This window comes from Mesitornis unicolor, unplaced genomic scaffold, assembly GCF_000695765.1.
Source record: "Mesitornis unicolor isolate BGI_N332 unplaced genomic scaffold, ASM69576v1 scaffold11524, whole genome shotgun sequence".
NCBI classification, from domain to species: domain Eukaryota; kingdom Metazoa; phylum Chordata; class Aves; order Mesitornithiformes; family Mesitornithidae; genus Mesitornis; species Mesitornis unicolor.
In genome coordinates, this window is record NW_010179436.1 from 3,964 (window position 1) to 25,226 (window position 21,263).

General features: G+C 38.1%; 1 protein-coding gene across 1 annotated transcript in view; it reads left to right on the forward strand.

The window, feature by feature from the left end:
* Window positions 1-1,052: 1,052 nt before the first annotated feature.
* Window positions 1,053-21,263, forward strand: part of LOC104539292 (nucleolar protein 10-like) — a gene marked incomplete at its 3' end in the record, with an annotated part of 20,525 nt that continues 314 nt past the window's right edge. Inside the window, exons 1-12 of the mRNA XM_010182771.1 lie at window positions 1,053-1,135; window positions 1,589-1,634; window positions 2,322-2,420; window positions 3,176-3,253; window positions 5,086-5,123; window positions 8,665-8,801; window positions 9,427-9,492; window positions 10,885-10,945; window positions 11,461-11,546; window positions 11,932-12,010; window positions 13,178-13,327; window positions 16,113-16,179. Coding sequence (XP_010181073.1) covers window positions 1,070-1,135; window positions 1,589-1,634; window positions 2,322-2,420; window positions 3,176-3,253; window positions 5,086-5,123; window positions 8,665-8,801; window positions 9,427-9,492; window positions 10,885-10,945; window positions 11,461-11,546; window positions 11,932-12,010; window positions 13,178-13,327; window positions 16,113-16,179 — 973 coding nt within the window. The remainder of the gene's footprint in view (window positions 1,136-1,588; window positions 1,635-2,321; window positions 2,421-3,175; window positions 3,254-5,085; window positions 5,124-8,664; window positions 8,802-9,426; window positions 9,493-10,884; window positions 10,946-11,460; window positions 11,547-11,931; window positions 12,011-13,177; window positions 13,328-16,112; window positions 16,180-21,263) is intronic.

Below are 21,263 nucleotides of genomic sequence, written 5' to 3' on the forward strand. Positions count from 1 at the left end.
CAGTGCTCCTCAAGCTCCAGCAACTGCATCTGCTGGGAATGAGATTCAGCCGCCTGAGCTTCTGGTGCCACCTGAGATGTCCTTGCACACCCTGCCTGGCCTCCAGCTCATGATGCAGAAGGGCATGGGTTTTCCATAGGTCTTGTGTCAGGCCCATCTAGGTGTCCTGGATACCATATGGCATCTCAAATGCCACTAGACAGCTTACATTTAAGCAAGTGAAGCCTTAGCTCTCTGAAATGTGAGCTTAGACATCTAGCACACACGTAGACACCTATATTTAGGTGTGGTAATCTCCCAAGAGTCTCAGCTATAACAGCCTCTAATATGAAGTAGAACAGAGTCCTTTCTAGTCATGAAGTTGGTGTCATCATTGTTGAAATACATCATCCAGGGAATACCAGACGTAAGACTTATTTGAAATGGCTTCAGTTCACATCTTGTAACAGAATTACATACTGTTGTGATAGGAATTTTGTTGTGATTTTCATTGTTTCTTGAAGATGCATACAGATCAGATGCATGCTATTTCAGTCCTTATTGTTGCTCTTGTTAGACTAGGAATGGTCAGAATTTTGCATGTCCATTCTTGTCTAAATGGTGATGTTACAAAGGAATAAAAATGGGTCTTTGCTGGCAAGGTTCAGATCAACCAAATCCTGGACTCATCGTTTTCCAAGATAACGGACACGTGTTGCTGTAGGATGAGGACATAAAACTCCTCTACCAAACCTGGCAAAGCAACTCCTGCCTTCACGATTTAACCTCTGGGTCTCCTGAATGGCACAGCCGCCTGGCAGGCGTTTGGGTCTTACAAGACGGGGTCTTGCCCGGGAAGAAGAGCCCCAGGGATTTGCCCCTTCCCAAGGAGAGGGAGGGGACGAGAGCCACCGTTCACCAGGCTGCCCCAAGCCCCCGCGCAAGAGCGGGGCCCAGCCCGGCCCCGTCACACAGCTCGGCTGCCCTGCCGACGGCTCCCGGCGCTCCACCGGGAGGAAGCAGAGCGGCCCGGAAGCGAGCCCTCTTCCGCTTCCTCTCCGCCCAGGAAGAGGTGGGCAGAGCTGCAGCCATGCAGGTCTCCAGCCTCAACGAGGTGAAGATCTACAGCCTCAGTGCCGGCAGGAGCCTCCCGGAGGTGAGAGAGCGATTGGGTGGGGAAGCCGAGCGGGCCAGGGTGGCCGTACTGCCGGACTGGCTCGGCCGCCGGTTCTTGGAGCAGGATCCTGTAAAAGCGTGGGGGGGCTGAGCTCCAACCCAGCGTCTCATCGGAGTGCCCCTTCTCTGTGTAGATTTGTGTCGAGGGTGGGGGTGGCTAACGAAAACCAGCCGTAAGTGGTTTTTAAATTAAAAATGCAGTTTGCGTGCATCTCTTAACTGTAGGTGTGTTATTCCACAGACCCTTAAAAGCCACGACTTTCCGAGTTTTCTTAACGTGAAAGACTTAAACTTAGCAGTGGAAGTTTTAAAATAATCAAGAGAAAAATATGTAATGGCCTGAATTGCTTGTATGTTCAAGTCGGTTGTTAGGTGATTCTATGGCTCCTTTCTTTGTAATGAGCTGAAGTCTGATTTATGTATTTTCTTACAGTGGCTCTCAGACAGGAAGAAAAGAGCTTTACAGAAGAAAGATGTGGGTGAGTTTTCCCATCACGGGGTCCTCAGAAGTACTCAGCTGCCATGCAAGCCCAGAGGGAGGCACTTACTAACTGATACAAGGAAGTGATGCGTAGCTCATATTTTTAAAACTGCAGAATTAAAGCCATAAGTAGTTATGGTTAGAAGGCCATACTTCAACACAGCTTTATATAAATAGAGTATTACCAATAATGCTTTAAATTTTGGGCATTAAATATTGGGGTTGTAGGTTATAAAGAAACGTGACAAATCACAGGTATAGCTTATGATAAAGTCCAACTAAACTTTCATGTGTATCATATTTCTCGTAGAGTGCTGGAACGTTGTGATTTTAGCCTTAACTTCTTATCCAAAATAAAATATGGCTATTGACATACCATAAGAAGTGTTGCTTAAAAACCTCAACCAATTAAAAATGCACAGAGTTAACAGAAAGGTGGAATATATTATACAACATCTTTCTTGTGTAAAATGTATGATAAAGACTTGCTACTACATTATATAATAATTTTTTAAATAGTTACTACCTCAGAATAGAAATTTATTTTGTGTGAGGGTAGCTTGCATTTCAGGGTTAACAGACTGTATTAATCCGCTTATAATATGCGTTAATTATACTTAAAAGATTTTATATTTTAAAGGATTTTTAAGTATATTACCTATAAAAATATTTTTTGACTTTATAGATATCCGTAGAAGAATTGAACTTATTCAAGACTTTGAAATGCCCACAGTTAGCACAAAGATTAAGGTATCAAGAGATGGACAGTATATTGTGGCAGTTGGTGAGTTAACAAAGTGTCTCTCTGTAGTAGAGGCCAAAAGTGCTGGAGAATCTTTATTGCAAAATGTCTTGATATTTCAGGTAGAATTGCTAAAGAGTTTATTTTTAAATGTAGCATTGAATAGAGTTTTGGAGGCTTACTCCTAAGATGTGATAAAGTGGCTGTCTTGAAACTGATACCGCGAAACACTTCTTGCTAGATCACAGATGTCAGAATCACAGAATGGTTTGGCATGGAGGAGACCTTTGAAGATCATCTAGTCACTGCCATGAAGGGTTTATAATACAGTTAAAAACTACATTCCTAGTTATTTTTTCTATGTGTACATGAATTTGCTTTAAATAACTTCTAAACATCATTGTTTGAATTTTGTTTTGAAGGAGGTGGAGAACGCTACATTTTGTAACTGTCAAAGCAGGATCCAAACATGAATATTTCTATAGGTGTTAATAGCGTAAGGAGGCTTGTTTTTTCAGTCTTACTGGAAGGTAATATTAAATCCTATGTGATGTATTCAGTAATCAAAGGAACCTATATATATGTAGGGTACTTTCAAGCACCAAAAGCAGAAATCAGGCTGTGAGGTTATGTTGTTAAGAGGCATGTTTTTCCAGTCACAGGGATTTTGGTGTTCGGAATGCCTGTAGTTGAAATGTTGTAAAGCCTGTATATGTAAGACATTGTATTAAAAAAAAAGGAAGCTTTTATGTTATCTTTTTGTTTAATTTTTAATGAAGATCGAATTGTCCTTTCAGGAACTTACAAGCCAAGGGTCCGCTGTTTTGACACCTATCAGTTATCCCAGAAATTTGAAAGATGCTTAGATTCTGAAGGTCAGTATAAGCTATGGCTGTTAGTACAAGATATCTTTCATATATAATTCGTATTGGACTCAAGTAGAAATTTGCCTCCCTGTGCTGAGGTGACAGAATGTACTTTGGGAGAACACACAAACCTAGAGTGAAACATCACCTTGTCTTTATCTCTGTTTTTCCCTTCTCCTTCTGGGAAATTCTTTGCTCTCTTGGAGTGGTATGAAGAGTGCAAGATTTACCTTAAGTGCAGGGCTGAGGACTGTGCCCTGTTTTGAGAAGGCTGTGTCGGTATGGTGGGTAGTGGCCAGGTCTCCCTTTCCTCGCCTGTGAAGCTGTAGGTAGGAGAATGCACTTGGTTGCATGCTCGTTGCTGAAATGAGTTCTCAGTGTTTTCTCTCTGAAGCCCAAGGTTGGTAGGTGAGTCATGGGGTAAAGAAAATTCCCTGAGAGTAGGTTGGTTTGTTTGGTTTTTTTGTTTGCTTTCTTGGAAACAAGGTGCTTAAGGATAGATGGCAGCATGGCCAAGGCCCCAATTACAACTTGTTTGCTACTAATTTGGAGGGAGAATGACTATGGTGGGGAAAGCAAGGAGCCATCTAGACAATGGGAAAGGGAGAATCTGCTGGCAGTTAGACTGGGGGAGGATGTCAGAGCTGGTGTGACTCTGAGTTTTAGGGTGCATAGAAGTAGGGAATATTGTTTGGTTTTGGTGTCTTTTTTGGTTTGTTTTTTTTTTTGTTAGAAGATTGGGATGTTTGAAGACTGATGGGTGAAAAATGGGATACAAGGGTGACCAAAACAATGATAGGATGAGCATAGAGTGGCAGAAGTCCTAAATCATTAAGCCTAAATCAATAAAACTATGATGTGTGTCAAAGCGATGTCAAAAATAAAAATTGAGAACTGCTGGATTAGGTAAGGAAAAGGGGAGTAGAGCACGGTGGCATTTCTTTACCCTGTGCCTCAGGACTACAAGGGGTCACGTAGGGTGAAGGGTCAGTGCTACAACTTAGTAAGAGGAGAGGTGGTAGGGGCAGGGGTTCAGAGAGGCTGGGGAGAGGAACGTATGACATGAGTGAGACCCGCTTTGAAAGAGTAGGATTCCCTGTAAAAGTAAGTGCTTGCTGGCAATTAGAGCTTAAAGTAAATGTTTAAAGAACTGGCACCTTACTAGACTGCAAAAGTATGTTTAATTTGAAATGCAGCATAGAGTCACTTCAGGTAACTTTAAATGAGCTACCTCATTTAAATGGAACCAATTTAGCTGAAGCAGTTACTCCCTAATGTTCCCAACCCTGCTCATTTAAAACTAGGCAAAGTTCAATACATTGCAGTGTTCAGCATGGATTGTAGCTTTTAAATTTGTGATTTTTTTTTTTTTGAGCCTTAAAACTTTTTCTGTAAAGTGCTGACCCCTTAGAAGGATCACATGTGCAGGTTTGTGCGTAGCATTTCTGAGTTCATGTCATTTTTTTTACCATCTTTGATGGATTACCAAAGGTCCCTGGACCACACACCTACTGAAAAGCATTTGATTAGACCTTCCCCGAGCCAGCAAATACACGGTTGAGCATTGTGTTGAGGAACATGTCAAGTATACAAGAACGATAAAAAGATTACAAGGTGCTTTGTATGTTCCTAAAGTTTCAGAAAACTACTTACTATTTTGCAAATAAAGTTGTATAATTAAAGATCTTATCACAATGCTTGCATTATGCATTGACACCTGTGGGGAATACTTGTATGACTAAAGGTTAGCATGAGTGTAAATGTTTTCAGGATTTATGCCAGTGTTTGCAAATAAGTTTGTGTACTTAGTTGACTTACAGTTGTCTTGCTCTCTCCTCCAGTGGTTACGTTTGAGATTTTATCAGATGATTACTCAAAGGTATGTTTAATGTTTTTAGCGTATAAATGAAAAAATTGTATAATATGTGTATTAAAATGCATTTTCATATATAGTAAAGGCAGTCAATCAACACAACTTTTGGGACAGAAAGGTTTTTTTAGAAAAGAAAACAAGATAAACATTTTTAAATACCGTCAAAATGTTTGTTTTCTTTGTCTCTTTGTATTATAATTTGCCTTACCACTTTTAAAGTCTTTTGTCTGTAGTAGAGAAAAACTTCAAATAATTATCTATCCTACAAACAAAGTAATGTGGAAAAAATGCATTAGTTAATCTTTCTAGGATAACATTTAGTTGCAATCCCTTGTGACAAGTGATACACAGATCATTTTTGAGAGATGGGATAGCTATAGGTAAGTTAATAGCCTGATTTGTCTGGGTTATTGTAGCCATGATGATTATAAGCATATGAATGAGGCAAAAATTGTGAGGAGAAGTAATGTCTTTTCAGAAAAAGGAAAAAAAAAATTAAAAAATGCTGTACCTGAAGGAAATGGCTGAGTTACTAGGACCATCAGCCCTTTTTCAGGTCCAGTACAGTTACAGCTTCTAATTCTGTTTGACACCTGGCTGTTATCTTCAGCTGCAGCAGTTGGTGTAATAAAAGGTGTTACCTCTTTCTGTAAACTCTGCTTAGTTTATTCATCAAGGTGTTATGTTCCAAATTAAATGTGACATTTAAGCATATAATTTTGCTGATTTCATTAGGACAAGCCTTTTTTTTTTTTAAGTTGTTTATGTTATTTATTTTTCCTGACAAGAGATTAGCATTTCCAGTATAGGTTTGTTTTAATAAATATTTCTGTTTGATCATAGGCATTATCATCTAGCCCCGTAGCTTTAGTCTTTTCCAAATTTTTCTCCTGTGATATTTCCAGAAACGTGTGTGAATTCAAGCAGCAGAAGCAGGCAACAGATACAGTACATTTACCTCTCACTTGTCTGTGGGAGGTGTCTGGCTGTACAGACCAAGCAGTTGTTTAGGAGACAGAGAAACACATTGTGTTTGCAAATGTGTTTCTGACTGGTTACAAACAGTAAGACTTGTGTGTGTTTTTCAGCAGTAGCAACTGAAATTGGTACTGTATTTCAGACTGAAGCTCTACTTTCACAACTTAATACAACCTTATTTTCAATTTTATTTTCCTGAAACTTACCTAATTGAATTTCAAGTAGCTGTCATAATGTTTTGAACATGTTAGAGGGAATAGTATTTGAGAAAGTACACTCGAAATGCTTAGAATGCTAAAAATACTGATTGGAAAGGGACCTTCAGACATCAGTTAATGATTGAACAGTACTGTCAATGTACAGGGGCAGCCTTGTATGTCTTGGTATCCCTCTTTATGCTCTCAACACCCCTCCTGGTTTGGGGAGTCCAACATTAGGCACACTGGCTCCTGTTTTAGTAGACCAGGGAGAACAATTTACCCCCATCTGCTCCCACTCTATCCTTGTAAGGTTTCCTTTTGAGGCTTATTTGAGTTTTCACAGTGGGAGCATGCTGTTGGCTTTCATTCATACTGGTATCCGTAAGGCCAGTTACGCTTCTGTGCTTTCCTAAGTTTTAGACTTAAAAAATTGTAAACTTTGTCTAACTTAGGAGAGAGTGATATCTTTTTTTCTCCACAGCCTTTTTGCAAAAAGATGTGTATTTCTCCTTAGTATTTTTGCCACAGGATAGTGGCTATGCTTTTGCTACCCTGAGGTTTCAGTTTTCTGTGTGTGTGTAATGACCAGAATTAGTTTAGTATGAAGTAGAGAAACATAGGATTTACAGTGAGTTGTATCCACTGCTAATGAAAGAGGACACAAATATCTTCAAGTCTAGTCCATAGAAATTTATTGGAAAATAGAAAATCATTAGAGGTGGGGCAGTCATAGCAGCATATTTGGTTGCTTTTGGCAACTGTCAAAAACTTTCTAAAATCTTTTTGGAGATAGAGTGGATGAGAAGAAAATTCACTTTCTTCATAGAAAGCAAACTGCATTATCTCTCTTCCTGGTGCTAGATTTTTGCTGGCTTACTGGTAGTGATCTAAGAGAATGTGACACTGATAGTTTTAAATTAAATACGGTTTAATTTTGTGTTCTCATAGTCTATTTAGGTTCTGTACTGCATGACGATGCAGACGTTTCTTCTTTTGCAGTGACAACAGAGAAAAGATTTGATCTGGGCATTGTTTCAGGCAGATAAGTAAAGAACTTTGCTTGTTGCAAACCTCCAGTTAAAAGCATAAATGCATTAGGCACACACAGGATTGATCAGGGTGTGTATGTAGAGCATCATTGTATAACAAACTATGTCTCATATGAAATTGTGGTTACACTTCTGAAAGGTGATACTCTGCTTGGCGTTGGACCAGGAGGAACGAGTCCACAAATAGGAGTTGAAACGTTATTGTTTCTGATACCAGGAAAAGCATAAGTGAGGGGGAAGTTAATGATAAATAAGGATGAAGTACTAGCCCAGGTCAGTAGTTTCTCTGTATCGTGTAAGGGAAGATATATACAGATACATAAATAAAGATAACAGATTGAAAATAACTTTTGTTCCTTGCCTTTCCTGAGCTTCTAATCCTTATTTGCATTTCTGACAATGTAGTCCAGCAGTAGGAAATGTAAAATCTCTGTTATCTGCTAGTTTTACAAGATGCAGGGGCTATACATATTCTAAATTAAACTTACATTTTTCTAATCTAAGCTAAGTTGGGATGAGGCTCAGTCAAGAGTTGGCCTGTGTTTATTTGTGTCATTTAATTATTTGCATATGTCATGAGTTTGGGCTAGGCCATCGGTTCCTCCATCACACAGTGGCTGGGCATGGTTTGAGCTGCAGTGTGAGTTTAATGGATGATGTGGATGATACTGGGAAGAATTCCTTCATATGGATACGAGTTGTGCCATGTTAAATTGTCATTAGGGCTACAGGGGCAGGTTCTGGCCTATTTTATTTACTAGTATAGATGTAGCCTTCTCGTAATGCCCCCCTGTGGGCTCTTCCAGGATTGAGATGTTTGTTTTGAAGTTTCAGAAAGAATGTGCTTATTGAGTTGGCAAACAACAAAAAATGCACTGAAGTTGTTGGTGTCATTTATTAGACGCTGCTATTCATCGGGATGCGTTGTACATGTTCGTACCTACAAACGTAGCGGTGTCTACACGGCATTGCACTTGGAGGACATGATTAACTGGTGTCTCAAGGAAGCAGAGATGTTAATTTTGGTGCAGCATAGCACTGAGATGACTATACTGTCTCTGGTTCTGGTCAGTTTCAGGGTATCGCATACAGTCTTCTGAATATACAGTTAATCTTTATTAATAAAACTCTTTGCTGTGGCTCGTGAGTGATGAAGCAGTAGCTGATTCTATAGTTTTAATAGAAATGGTTTAAATGAGTTATGATGAACCTGTGTGAGCTTGAGGAAGAAAAAAAATCACTGGAGTTTGTGCTCTAAGACAAGTTGAGGAGATTGTTGTCTGCTTCTGTATGATTCAGTGCTTTCCATTTTATTTTCAGATTGTCTTCTTGCAGTGTGGCAGGTTTGTGGAGTTCCATTCGCAACATGGCCATTACTACAAGACAAGAATACCAAAATTTGGTAGAGATTTCTCTTATCACTATCCATCATGTGACCTGTATTTTGTAGGAGCAAGGTACTGATTAAGTGGATTATTTTGTTTCACTTCCATTACCAATGTTTTCCAAGAATAAAATGAACATTAAAATACCAGAAAAAATTACAGATGTGGAAGAACTAGCATTTCCTTCCAAATTAATAATGGATATTGTGAATTGCAGTTCAGTGTGCTGTTTTAAAAAGTGATTAGCATCTAAGCAAAGAAAATTGAATAACTTTTTTCCTTGTTGATTTTGTTGCTGTTAAAGTGCGAGTCAAATCACATAAAATAATTGAGTTTGTAAGAAAGCATAGTAAAAATAAAATGAGGTCTTTAGGGCTTCAAACAGTAAGTAGCAATTCAAGATGTAATGTAAATCATTAATTAAAGGATCTTAAGGAAGGAAGTACTGCATCTCTTCCCTGGAGAAAGAGTAATTGGTAGGATATTGCAGTGTAATAAATATTTTTGGTGAACGTGCATGACTTTCCCTGTATTTTTACCACTGAAAGATAGATGTATCTTAGCATGTGAACTCCGAAAATTGTGTATTTGGTAAAATTAGGTTGTCAGCAAGGATCTTTATAACTCCTAACTTAAACGGTATTTTTCAGTATTTGTAAGATAAAAGAGTAATTTTGAATTTTTTTTTTCATTTTAGTTCTGAAGTATACAGGCTAAATCTGGAACAAGGAAGGTTTCTCAACTCTCTGCAAACTGATGCTTCGTAAGTGATCTGTAAAGTATGATGTCTGTCTTCTTTCCACCAGGTGGAAGCAGACTACTGGCATGCTCCCTGACAGTATCTGAATACTGCCCAAACGGATTGTAGAGTTGAAAAGGAACATATGCTGAGTCTGAGCCTCATTTTATTTTATGCTCTGTAATTATTTGTTCTAGTTCTTATGTTTTAATTGAGCTTTCTTTTGTGGATATTTTAAAATTGCTTAATATAGACTTGTAGTAGGTATTATATAACTTGATCTTAAGAGCATTTCATTAAAACTTTGCCATTATTGCTCAATTTAGCCATCATACAGAGATCTACCCACGGGGTATGTACTTTCCCAGGCATGTCTTTGTCCTTCTGCTCTTGGAGTAGCCCAGCGAGAGTTTCTTTATCTCTAGTGTGTGTCTGGTTCTTTTGAAAACCCTACCAGAACAGAAGCTGGGCTGCTGTTATGTGGGGAGTGGTGGATGAGAACAGACTTGACTAGGTGAAGCAGCTACTTGGTGGGCAACAGCTGGTGCTCAATGGGTAGGGTAGTTTAATGGACAAAGGAGTATTTGGGCAGGTGAAATTACAGAAACTGAGCAGTAGCAAAAAAACCAAAAAAGACAAAAAACAAAAAAACCCAAAAAACCACCAAACAAAAAAAAACAAACAAAAAAACCAAACAAAAAAACCCAAAAAACCACCAAACAAAAAAAAAACCCAAAACAAAAAAAACCTGGGAAAATCCTGGAGCGGAAGGGCACAGGGTATAGTGTAAAATCTGAGTTAAGGAGATGAGACTTGAAGTTGTGGATAAATCTCAGAATTGGATGTGGAGGGCTTTGAATGGGAAAAGCTGGAAGGCACTAGATGGGTGGTTTAAAGAGAAATATTTGCAGTCAGGAACATCTTTTGACATATAGTTTAAGCATATAGTGGAGCAGAGCAATACAGCAAGGCTTGGTGGTGGGTGTGGGTAGGGGAACACAGTCATTCAGGTTGGGAAGAACCTCATGGCCTAGACTCCTGCTCAAGGAGGAGGAGGAGGTCACACTGAATTTGGGTGAATTTTCCTAGGGGGTCTTGAAAATTCCAAGGATGGAATTTCACAGCCTCTATGGACAACTCGTTCCAGTGCTTAATTATCTGCATAGCGTAAAAATACTACCCTTACATACAGTTGGAACCTTACCTGTTTGAAGTTATCAGCGCTGTCTCTGATGACTCCAAATTCTTGGTTCCTTTTAAGCATGGGAAACTGCTGTTAGGTGGCCATCTGTCCTTCCCCCCAGCTTTTGCTTTTCCAGGCTGAGCAGTAGTGTACTTGATTATAGAAATATTTTCAATTGCTCACCTGTTAAACTATTTTGAGGTCATTAAACATGCTCCTTTTTTCTATTTTAGGGAGAGTAATGTCTGTGACATAAACCCTGTACACTTCTTGTTTGCCATGGGGACAGCTGAGGTAAATGTTTGCATTCGTTTTATGGAAAAGGGCAATAGTGTTTGGTTTTTTTTTTGTATTAGTTTGCATGAGGGTAAGAAGAAATCATGACAGGAGCCTAATTAATTAATTTGATCTCATTTGCTATATTAAGTATAGATCCATTAAACAAGATTACTTTTTAAAGCATAGTGCAAATGTAATTTCTGAGCTTCCTTGGTTGCTGAGATGCTTGAGATTTTGCAAATGACAGAGAAAATGTTATCTTGTTTTACAGTATAGCCATCTGTAGAAGTCAGCGTGTGTACTCTGTTAATCTTTGGAAATTTAGTGTTAATAATTTTCATTCACATCACATTAAAAAAAATATAAATGAAATGTGTGGAGCTTGTATGCCGTTATTAGAACAACTCATGTCAACCTAGGAAATTTGATGAATTATACATAGATTAAACAATTCATAATTTAATTTAAACATTTCAGAATACCAGACATCTGTTGCATAAGCTTGAAACATATTTTTCTAAACTGTTTAGGGTAAAGTAGAATGCTGGGATCCTAGAATGAGAAATCGCGTTGGACTGTTGGACTGTGCTTTAAGCAGTGTGACAGCAGACACAGAGTGAGTAAAGGCTGCCTTTTCCAAGTGTGTTTCTCTGTTTTTTTCAGAAGTTTTGCTTTTAGAAACAAATCTCACTTAGCATTAAAATGACCTGCCCATGGTTTTTATTCTTATTGCTTGTGTGACTAAAGGATTTTCATAGTTACAGAGTTTCTTAGTTATTGATCTGAGTAGTAGTGGCATATTTTCTATACTACCGCAAGTTGTGAATGTAAACAGTAGAGATCTTTTTTTAGGTGGTATTTGTGAGTAATATATCTGTAAATATATCTGTAATAATATCTGTAAATTAATTTACATTCATTATCTTAGATATTTTTAACACTGAAAAATTATTTGCGGCTTTTACTGAAGAATGTCTAACTAAAAACGTTGTGCTTTGCAGGATAGATGGTTTACCATCCATTTCAGCACTGAAATTTGATGGAGCTTTGAATATGGCGGTTGGAACATCTACTGGGCAGGTAGATTTAGCTTCCTCTACAACAGTTCTGAGGAGATCCTGCTTTTGCAATTGCCAGTCCAGGTCTATCATACGCTAAGTGCACTTACTGTAATGTAAAAATATGTTAATGAAAGTATTTGTGAGAGCATAAATTACATGTAGAGTAGTAGTCATTCATAAACTCCAAATTAATTTTGTCAAACAGTCTTGCTCTTCAGAATACTGTAGGGACCATTGAAAATCATCACAACCTACATACTATGTAACTTCCAATTCTGCAGTTTTCTCATGACTTAAGAGTCAGGTATGAGAGGAAGTTGCTGCTTTCTGAGACCGAGTGCCATCTCAATGCAACATACATGCTCTCCCTTATCTTGATGGTGGCTAACAAAGCAGAAGTGACTTTCAACTATTGTTTTTACTGTCTTATCTTTCTGTACGGGATCGTTTAGATGCATTTATTCATTGTTACCATCATATTTGTAACGTGGAATATAGAGACATTTTTCTGTCTTGATCAGTGTTTTAGTAGAGTTTAGAAAAGAGCAGATACGTATGTGAGAGTTGTATTTGTCATAATGTTGGTATACATGCCAGGCAATTTTTATTGGAGATTATATTTTTTATTAAACTGATAATATTTTTTTCCCTAAAAAGTTAATAGTATTCACACTTGGCATGTGAAAGTTTTAAGATCTTTCACAAGTTGCATAGAAAGCTTTGGAGGTAAAAATGCAGGAGGACAGGGACTGTACTCTCTCCTTAAAATAAAAAAATATGTTCTGTGATGCTTCACTGAGTGCAAGGGAGTCTGAAAATTTAAATATTATAAGAACAGTGTAAGAATCTCAAATTGAAATATTAGTAAAGAAAAAGTAAAAAGCCTTGAAAATAATTCATTTTTTTAATAGAAATGAAAAAGGCTTTAGAAAGATGGTGAGGTCTTAAATTTGCTCTTGATTTTTCTAGACTGAAGCATTCTGAGGTTAAAACGTATTGTCAGAAACTGGGCACACTTAATAAGCTCTCTTCAGAATTAAAAGTTATTTCTTTTATGTAAAGCCCGTCCATGTTTTTAAGTAAAAAATGTCTAGTTAAGTCTTTAGTGAAGATCTGGGGGGTGGTGTGTGTGACTTCCTATTGATCTTACAATATTGAAAGCTTAATCGCTCTCTTTTTCTTCAAGGTTTTATTATATGATCTCCGGTCTAGTAATCCATTAATAGTCAAAGATCACCACTATGGCCTGCCTATTAAATCAATTCAGTTTCAGTGTCAGTTGGATTTAATTATCTCTGCAGATTCTCGAATCATAAAGATGTGGAACAAAGATACGGTAAGTGTTTTTATGTTGTTGCATTCAGGGTTTTTTTTTAAATTTTTATTTTCTCCTTTCATGCAGGTTGAATAATAAAGCTGAAATTCAGTGTAGGAAATTGGGTTTTTAACGTGTCCTAATTTACACAGTATTTTGTCCTGTCTGACTAAATAAACCAGTATCTGAGGAGGTATTCAGCAGCTTGTCAGGTATAAAGATATAATCTTAGGTATTTTTTCGCTGTTTATACATTTCTGCCTATGATGCTTCTTTCAGTAGGAGCATTTAAACATAAAAGTAATTAGCCATTGCACTGGTTTGTGTATTTCTCACAGTGTGCTTGAGCACATCCAGTTACGATTTTTCATCAGAGAAAACACGGTCATCCCAGTTCCCTGCTCAATGCAGGGCTAGCTTCAAAGGTAGATCAGTTAGTTTATGACCTATTAAAATCAGGTACTGCTTGTTTTCACAGAAACCTGCTTGGATATTGAAGCGGATACTATACCTAGATACAAAAAACAATGTGTACTATGCTGTATTAATGGATTATGTTGCAATAGGCAGCATCTTTATCCCTGCCTTTTGCACCTCTAAGTGAAGTTGAAACCTCTTAAGTTTCGTAGACTATTTCATTATATTGTTCTTTTTCTTATCTTGCCTTCAATTTAGCTTGTACAGAACATGTTTATCCCATAAATTTGTAGTAATACTACTGTAGCTTGGTTTGGTTTGAGGGGCTGTCTTTATTAATTAAATTCCTTCTAAAAGCACGCTCCATCTATGCTTTTCTAGCTTTATAATGTAACATATCAATAGCAGTTATAGTAGTTTGGAGGCTTTTTTTTATTCTGACTAATTCAGGCAGTCATTTCTCTATTGTGCTTCTTTGTGAACTTTCAACAGCCTGTTCTGTTTTTTTTCTGTGATTACAAGCAGGTTTTTTGTAAGCTGCTCTGCAGTTACTTTTTGTTGTTTAAAAGAGTAGATAAATTATTGGTTATTATTTAAAACATCTGTAGTGGCCCCTCTCCATTTTTCCTAGGTATATATATTTCCCTCTCTGAGAATGAAGCACTGTAAGGTTTGTCAGGTGGCCTCTGCAGTGGGAAAAGGGAGGGTTTCTTTCTGCTGGAAGGCAAAGATGGCTTTGGATGCTTTCCTGGAGTGTGTTCCAGCTGGCTCCAGCTCTCCCAGATGTTGGTTCCTGACTATCTCTGGCTGGGAACCAACTGCAGAGGCAGACTGCGGGGTGGAGAGCATCTGGCTTTGATACCAGAATAGCCCCATGCTGAGACGTGCCTTGGGGTGGGGAGCAGGAGGCTTTTGTCTGCTAAGACCGGGGTGGGGGAGGCCTCTTATTAATCATCGGGGAGAGACCAGAGGTGGGTGAGGTAACAGCCTGTAACTGGGAGGGAAAGGAAGGGCCCAGAAAGGTAGGTGGGATCGCTGCAGGGAAAGAAAAAAGAGGAATAGCATCAAAATTTGCTCTGTTCCTGTCCCTCATTTATAACTGTAGGCATGTACTCTCATGCTTCAGATTCTGTGGCCCAGTTCTTGGAGACTCTTCCTTTACTGGCTGTCTTGCATGTTGGCTTGTAAGAGCACCTGTATTTTGTCTGGGTTTTTCAGACTGTTCCAATTAGTATTTTCTGTTGAGAATGTTGTTTCCTGCTTTCACCTTTTCTTAAATTACCCTTATAACTTCAATTCTGATCCAAGCTAGATATCAATGGAACCTTTTTCTGCTTTTATTTTATATTCATAGCTTTTTAATACAGAGTATATAAGTTACAGATAAAGTGCTGGGCTATATTTCATTTTATTTAGATGTGAACAGAGTGGAGGAACCAAGCTCCAGAATCAAGTTTCACTCCCAATCCATCATTTCAGCTAATGGTACTTACTAAAATAAAATTATTTAAAACTACCATATTCAGACTTGAACAAAACTACTGTGTCCAGCTCTGGGCTCCCTGGTCAAAAAAGACAAGGAACTATTGGAGGGGTTCCAGCAGAGGGCTATGAAGATGGTTAAGGGACTGGAGCATCTCCCATATGAGGAAAGGCTGAGAGAGCTGGGTCTGTTTAGCCTGGAGGAGACTGAGGGGGGATCTCATTAATGTTCATAAATATTTAAAGGACGGGTGTCAAGAGGATGGGGCCAGACTCTTTTCAGTGGTGCACAGCAACAGGACAAGGGGCAGTGGATACAAACTGGAAGATAAGAAGTTTCATCTGAACAAGAGCAAAAACTTCCTTTCTGAGGGTGAGAGAGCACTGGACCAGGCTGCCCAGAGAGGCTGTGGAGACTCCTCTGGAGATACTCAAAACCCACCTGGACACTGCCCTGTGCAACCTGCTGTAGGTGGTCTCCAGAGGTCCCTTCCAACTCCTACCATTCTATGAAAAGGAGAGTTATACTGGCAATATACCAGGAACTTATGGACCTCACTCCCCTCTTTTGCATAAAATAAATAAAATAAAGCAGATTTGACACACATTTTCAACACAGAAGTGTGAGCTGAGAAATTAGAAATGCCACTGTACATCGCTGTGTCTTCAATAACCAGTAGGCTACCCTTCCTTATAAGAGATTGGATCAGAGACAAAATACAATATTGAGTTCCTTGTATGATGTTCAGATACTTTAATAACAATTTATTGTTATGCTAAATCTGTTCCATCTTTATTCCATCATATTTCTTAGCTTCTATAATGGCTATTCTTAATGTTTAGATTTACTAAATTTAATTATATTCTTTGGAGTTCTTCATAATGTATTTTCTTCCTACAATTCCAGGGGAAGATATTTACTTCAATGGAGCCAGAATATGATATCAATGATGTCTGCCTGTATCCAAATTCAGGTACATTAGATATATTAATGTCTTAGTAACTTCAAAAGGGAAAGCTGGTGTTAATCCAAGCTGTGGTCTTTTTTTCTGTTTAAGTGATACGAATTAGGTCCACTTTCCTCCTTATGACAGAGCTAGGAAAAAATAGTTACTTGTCAGCTAGTGTCATCATTTCCTCTGCATCTGTATTAAATCGGAGCCTTGTTGCAGTTAGGAGCTGCTGTGCTGTCTGCTGAGTGACTGACCTCTTTTGCCCTTTCAGATATCTGAAGTGTTTAGTTTCGTAAGAATAGGAATTTTGGCCATGTGTCTCGGCTAAGTCTCAAATGAGTTAGAGCTTGCTTTCTAGAGCTAGGAAAAATCTCTTTACAGCAAGTTTATGAATGCTTTCTTTTACAAGTGTTTACAACTATTTGGTTGTTCCTCATTTTAGATATAGCACTTACTGTGCTCTCCGTAAGACTGAATACTTTGGTTTTAAGTGTAGATTCCTAAGTGCAGAGATTTGCATGCTTTTTGTGACTGTTTTCAAATTTGCTGTGTTTCATAATGTTATGTTTAGAAGTCAAAACTGAGGATCACTTTTAACCAAAGTTTCCAGATCCTACCTTATGAGTAAAGATATTTTACAGAACGGTGGTTGTATGTGCACACGGGCTTTGGTTGTTCCTCAGATTGCCACTGTCCTTAATTGTCCATGCTTGACCTGAGTTGGTTAGTTCTTAACTAGTATGTAACACCTACTTCCTTTTTAGAAAGCAGTACTGAAACAGATGAGATAAAAATTAAGGCCACTGGGATGGCACAGGACTAAATTCTTGATCCAGAGAATGCTGGTGTTGCAAACTCTGTCTTCATTTTAGAGAGAGGTAGCAGTGAAGACAGAGTGACCTGGACTTTGATTTATGCTAGCAGCTTAAATTCAAGATTGCAGATAAGCGAGTTTGAGATTTCTAACGAGTTAAAACTTATCTTGTCTTTTTCTGCCAACTTCATTTAAGAATGTTGTTTTTTTTTTCTTTTTGTAAGATGAACACTTAAATGCTGATCTGTACTGAGAGGATGGGCATTTTTGACCTTATGCAGCAGTAAAACTGTAATAGTCTGCAGGAGCTTGCTGATAAAAGTATTAGCTCACTTGCATGCTGCTCAGGTTTAGACCCTTCTGAAACAGGCTGGTGTTTCACTACTTAGAAATTGGGATGGGTTTTTCTTTACCCTTCAAAAAGGCATAAATACCGTTTTTATTTGTTCCATATATTAGTTTTTCCCAGATCAAAATGTCAGAAATAATGTAAGCAAAGAACTGAAGCCTGCCAGAGCAGGGTCTTTATGGCATGGCACTGAGGGTACATCCTGTGTGCCCTGGTTGTATATGTGAGTTCATCTGGGAGTATTTGAGAATAACAGTGGTAACAGGGCTGTGCAACATGATAGTAAAGAAACGTGGTCTTCTCTCATCTGTAGTGGCTTAAAGGCCATTGAAGTGAATTATCTTTAGCATTTCATCCAGGTTTCACCTTCAATTAGCTTATTGATTCAATCCAAAAGAGAAGCCAGGAGTGAATTAACATCTATGCAGCATTGATAATGAAGGGCTCATGACAGGGAGTGAAATAGAAGTAAGTTATTTGACAATGGAGAATCTTAGCGTAATTTAGGTTGGCAGGGACCTCTGGAGGTCGTATATTTCTTGCTTAAAGCAGTGCCAAACTTCAAGTTAGATCCAACTCCAAAATCTGATCATGTTGCTGAGGTCCGAACCAGTCAAATTTGAGTATCTACAAATGTGGACGTTACTCAACTATGGATGCTCTGTAGTCTCTGTGGTATGTAGACGTGCCTCAAGTGCTTTTGCAGAACTGATTTTCATGAGGCTCTGCAGGACACATCTTGTAGCGCAAAGAATTGAATGCACATATCTCCCTGATGGTGCTTATTGGATGTTGCTTTGTCACATGTTGGTAGTCTAAGTCTAGATCAGTGATCTAAATTGTGAATTCGAGTCCCATGTCTCCTCCTTAAGTCAGTTCTGCTTTTCTTACTCTTCTTTCTTCGACCATGTCTGCAGAGGGGCCGGTGGATGTCTTTTGGTAAGAGCTGTTGTGGGATGAAAACTAGGTGCTATTTTATAGTCATATGGAGACAAAGAGGGAAAACTAGAACATGTCGCAGTGACAATTATGAGACTTAAGGTAGGAGGTTGTGCATTGCATGTTTGCCATAATTACTGTTGCTCCAGAATTTGAAATTCTTAGTACCACCTCATGCTCCTGCAGAACTTAAAGAATAATAATGATTGAACATCTGAAAATAAGGAAATACTTTCAGTAATATGAGCTTGCATTTGTGGGAAGCTGAAAATACGGTATCATTCAAGTATTGGTATGGCTGTAACTCAGCGGTGCCACAGCGTTCTCAGAGCACTGCTGGATGTTCATGAAACCAGCACGGCACAGGAAACCCAAGAAATCTGTGCTTAGCTTTTGTTTTAACACTTCACTGCTGCTCAGCCCATACCCTCATCTCCCCCTTATGCTCTTATATTTGCTTAAAACAGCTTTATTTCACTTCAAATTCATGTCAGAATTCAAAATTTGTTTCATAAGAAACGTGTTTTGTTTCAAATTGAAGAGAAGAATTTCAGAAATGCCATGAACCAGAAGTCATTTAATCTACATTTAGAATGCTTTTGTTTAGGGAAAATTGATGTCTACTATGTCTAGATATTTTACTTTCCTGCTTTATATTTATAATTTTATTACAATAGGTTTTTTTTTAAAACCACAGAAGGTAGCTGCTACTTTGTGTTAGTTGCAGCCCTTTACATCAGAATGTCTGCTGCTTGTGCAGTAATGAAATAGTTATAACATGATATTGTCACAGTTACAAAAAAACTTATAAAAAATTAACTGGAAAAGTGAAACTACATTGTAACAGAACATTCTGAAATATTTATGGTAAACTGTGAATCGGTATAATGTGAATTATTCTTTTTCAATAGCTTTATGTGGGTTTCATTGTAGTTAGGGTTTTTTAAATTAAATTATATTACCAACCAGCTTCAGCATTATCACTTTTCACAGAAAGCAAACCCTTGAGTATCTTTGACTGAACTACATGAAGACAAACTCTAGTGGATCTCTTAAAACTGGTTATGAATCTCTTCTCAGATCACACACGCACAGAATGGGGCTAGGGGAAGGCAGGCTTGCCACTGACTGAGTAGCCTTGATTCAGCTTCAGTTAGGATGTCAAATATAAATAAAACATAGCAGAATCTGTATAGAAATCTGTGTCTCGTTTGTTTCAATTATTGGAAAAAAAAATTTTGAGTTAAAAATTCACATTTTCTAAAACTGCTTCTCCCATTTACTACTGTTTCATACTCATGTTTTCCCTCCTTTAAATTGGTGAGACTGTATTGCAGACCACTTTCTAAAGATGGTCTTATTAAAACTTCTTCTCTGAAAAGGAAATAGAGTTCTCATTTATTTCCCTTTTAAAGCGATCAGACCAGGCTGCTGTGTAGTTTGTTGAGGTGGGGTCCCTCTTACCATCAAAATTGGTTAAACTAACGAGCTGAAACAATGAAAGTGCATGGAGTAGACTTCTCCTTTCGCAGAGCTGTTCCTTTTTTCATTCTTTATTTCTCCAGTAGTATATGCCCATGTAGTTTTCCAAAGACTGTTTTTCCCTCCTTTAATTATTGGTAGAAGACTCTCACAGAGGAGGTTTTCCCTTAGCACCTGCAGAATTAATTTCTTTCCTTTTACCTCTAGTGATTCATATTCAGTCAATGGAGAAATGCTTTGTCTCCTCTGGTAGTAGTGAGTGTACTGACTTGTTAAGGGAGCATGTAACCTATACACTATAGTATGTACATGTAGGGCATTGTGTGTGTGAGCGTATATATATGTATATGCTACAGATTCTTGATTTTTTTCCTTAAACTGCCTGCAGACGTTTCCAGGTATGGTTTTTAGCCCCAGCTTGCTGACTAAGCTTTCCCAAATTTGCTTTGCCAGGAAAGCAAGCCCCCTTTTTTCTGACATTAAGTCCAGCTGCATTGTGTATTTTTAATAAAAGCGTTAGGTAGGAAGGATTACTCCACCCATGTTAATTGCGTTCCTCTAGTTGGGTGTAAATTGTATTTCTGCCTTCTGGGTATGTAGTAATTGACCCAATTATTCATAGTCTCAGTGGCATATATGTTACAGTGCTTTTAGATCAGAATGTTATCTAGCTTGATTGCTCTTTTCTTCTTCATATTCCATCTCTTCTCTTACCTGGTGATCAACTACGCTGGAAAGACAAAATTGAGATAAGGACGTTTGGCATATAATTTTATATTTATTCCTCTCTTACATAGAAGAAAATTCAGAGTATTTCTCATTTTGAACTTAGATGAAGTCTTGTGACAGCTGGAGATTTTCCATGGATTTTAATATTTGTACAGTAGTTTTTTATATTCAGAGTATTTGCAACCATTATCCGTGGTATTTCTTGGGTATATTCATAGATATTTCAAATTTTACATTTGCCCTAGTTGGCTAATATTACTGCATTTGAAGCCACAATATCCTGTCTCTCATTTTGTGTTGACAAGCTACTGTTGTCTTGATTTTCCAAGGTGAAATATGAAAAAAGGTGTAAACCATGTTGTGATTTATGACTTAATTTAGATTGTAGGTGTGTTTGAAAACACAGCAACACAAAAACCCCAGACCCCCTTAATAATGCAAGTTTATGCCTAAGGTAGGTTTTAAGTGCGATGCTAACTGGATTTGTACTAAACTGTATTATGGGATGAGCTGTTTACATTTGTTACGAAAACTGGCAGCCCGCAATTATCAGGACTTTGTGTTGCTTGAAGTGGTGCTGAACAGTTGTTAAGATAGAGGACGAAAGGGGATAAGTGTGTAGGAAACTAAGCTTTGTTAATGGTGCTGCTATCAGACCTTTTCTTTGCTCAGTATTTAATCCAGCAATTTTGGGGTCCCAATTAGCTGTTCCATTGCAGGCCAAGAACATGTTTTGTATGAGCTACAGCTAATGGGATTTGACCCTTGCTTCCCTAACCCATGAAGGGGTCT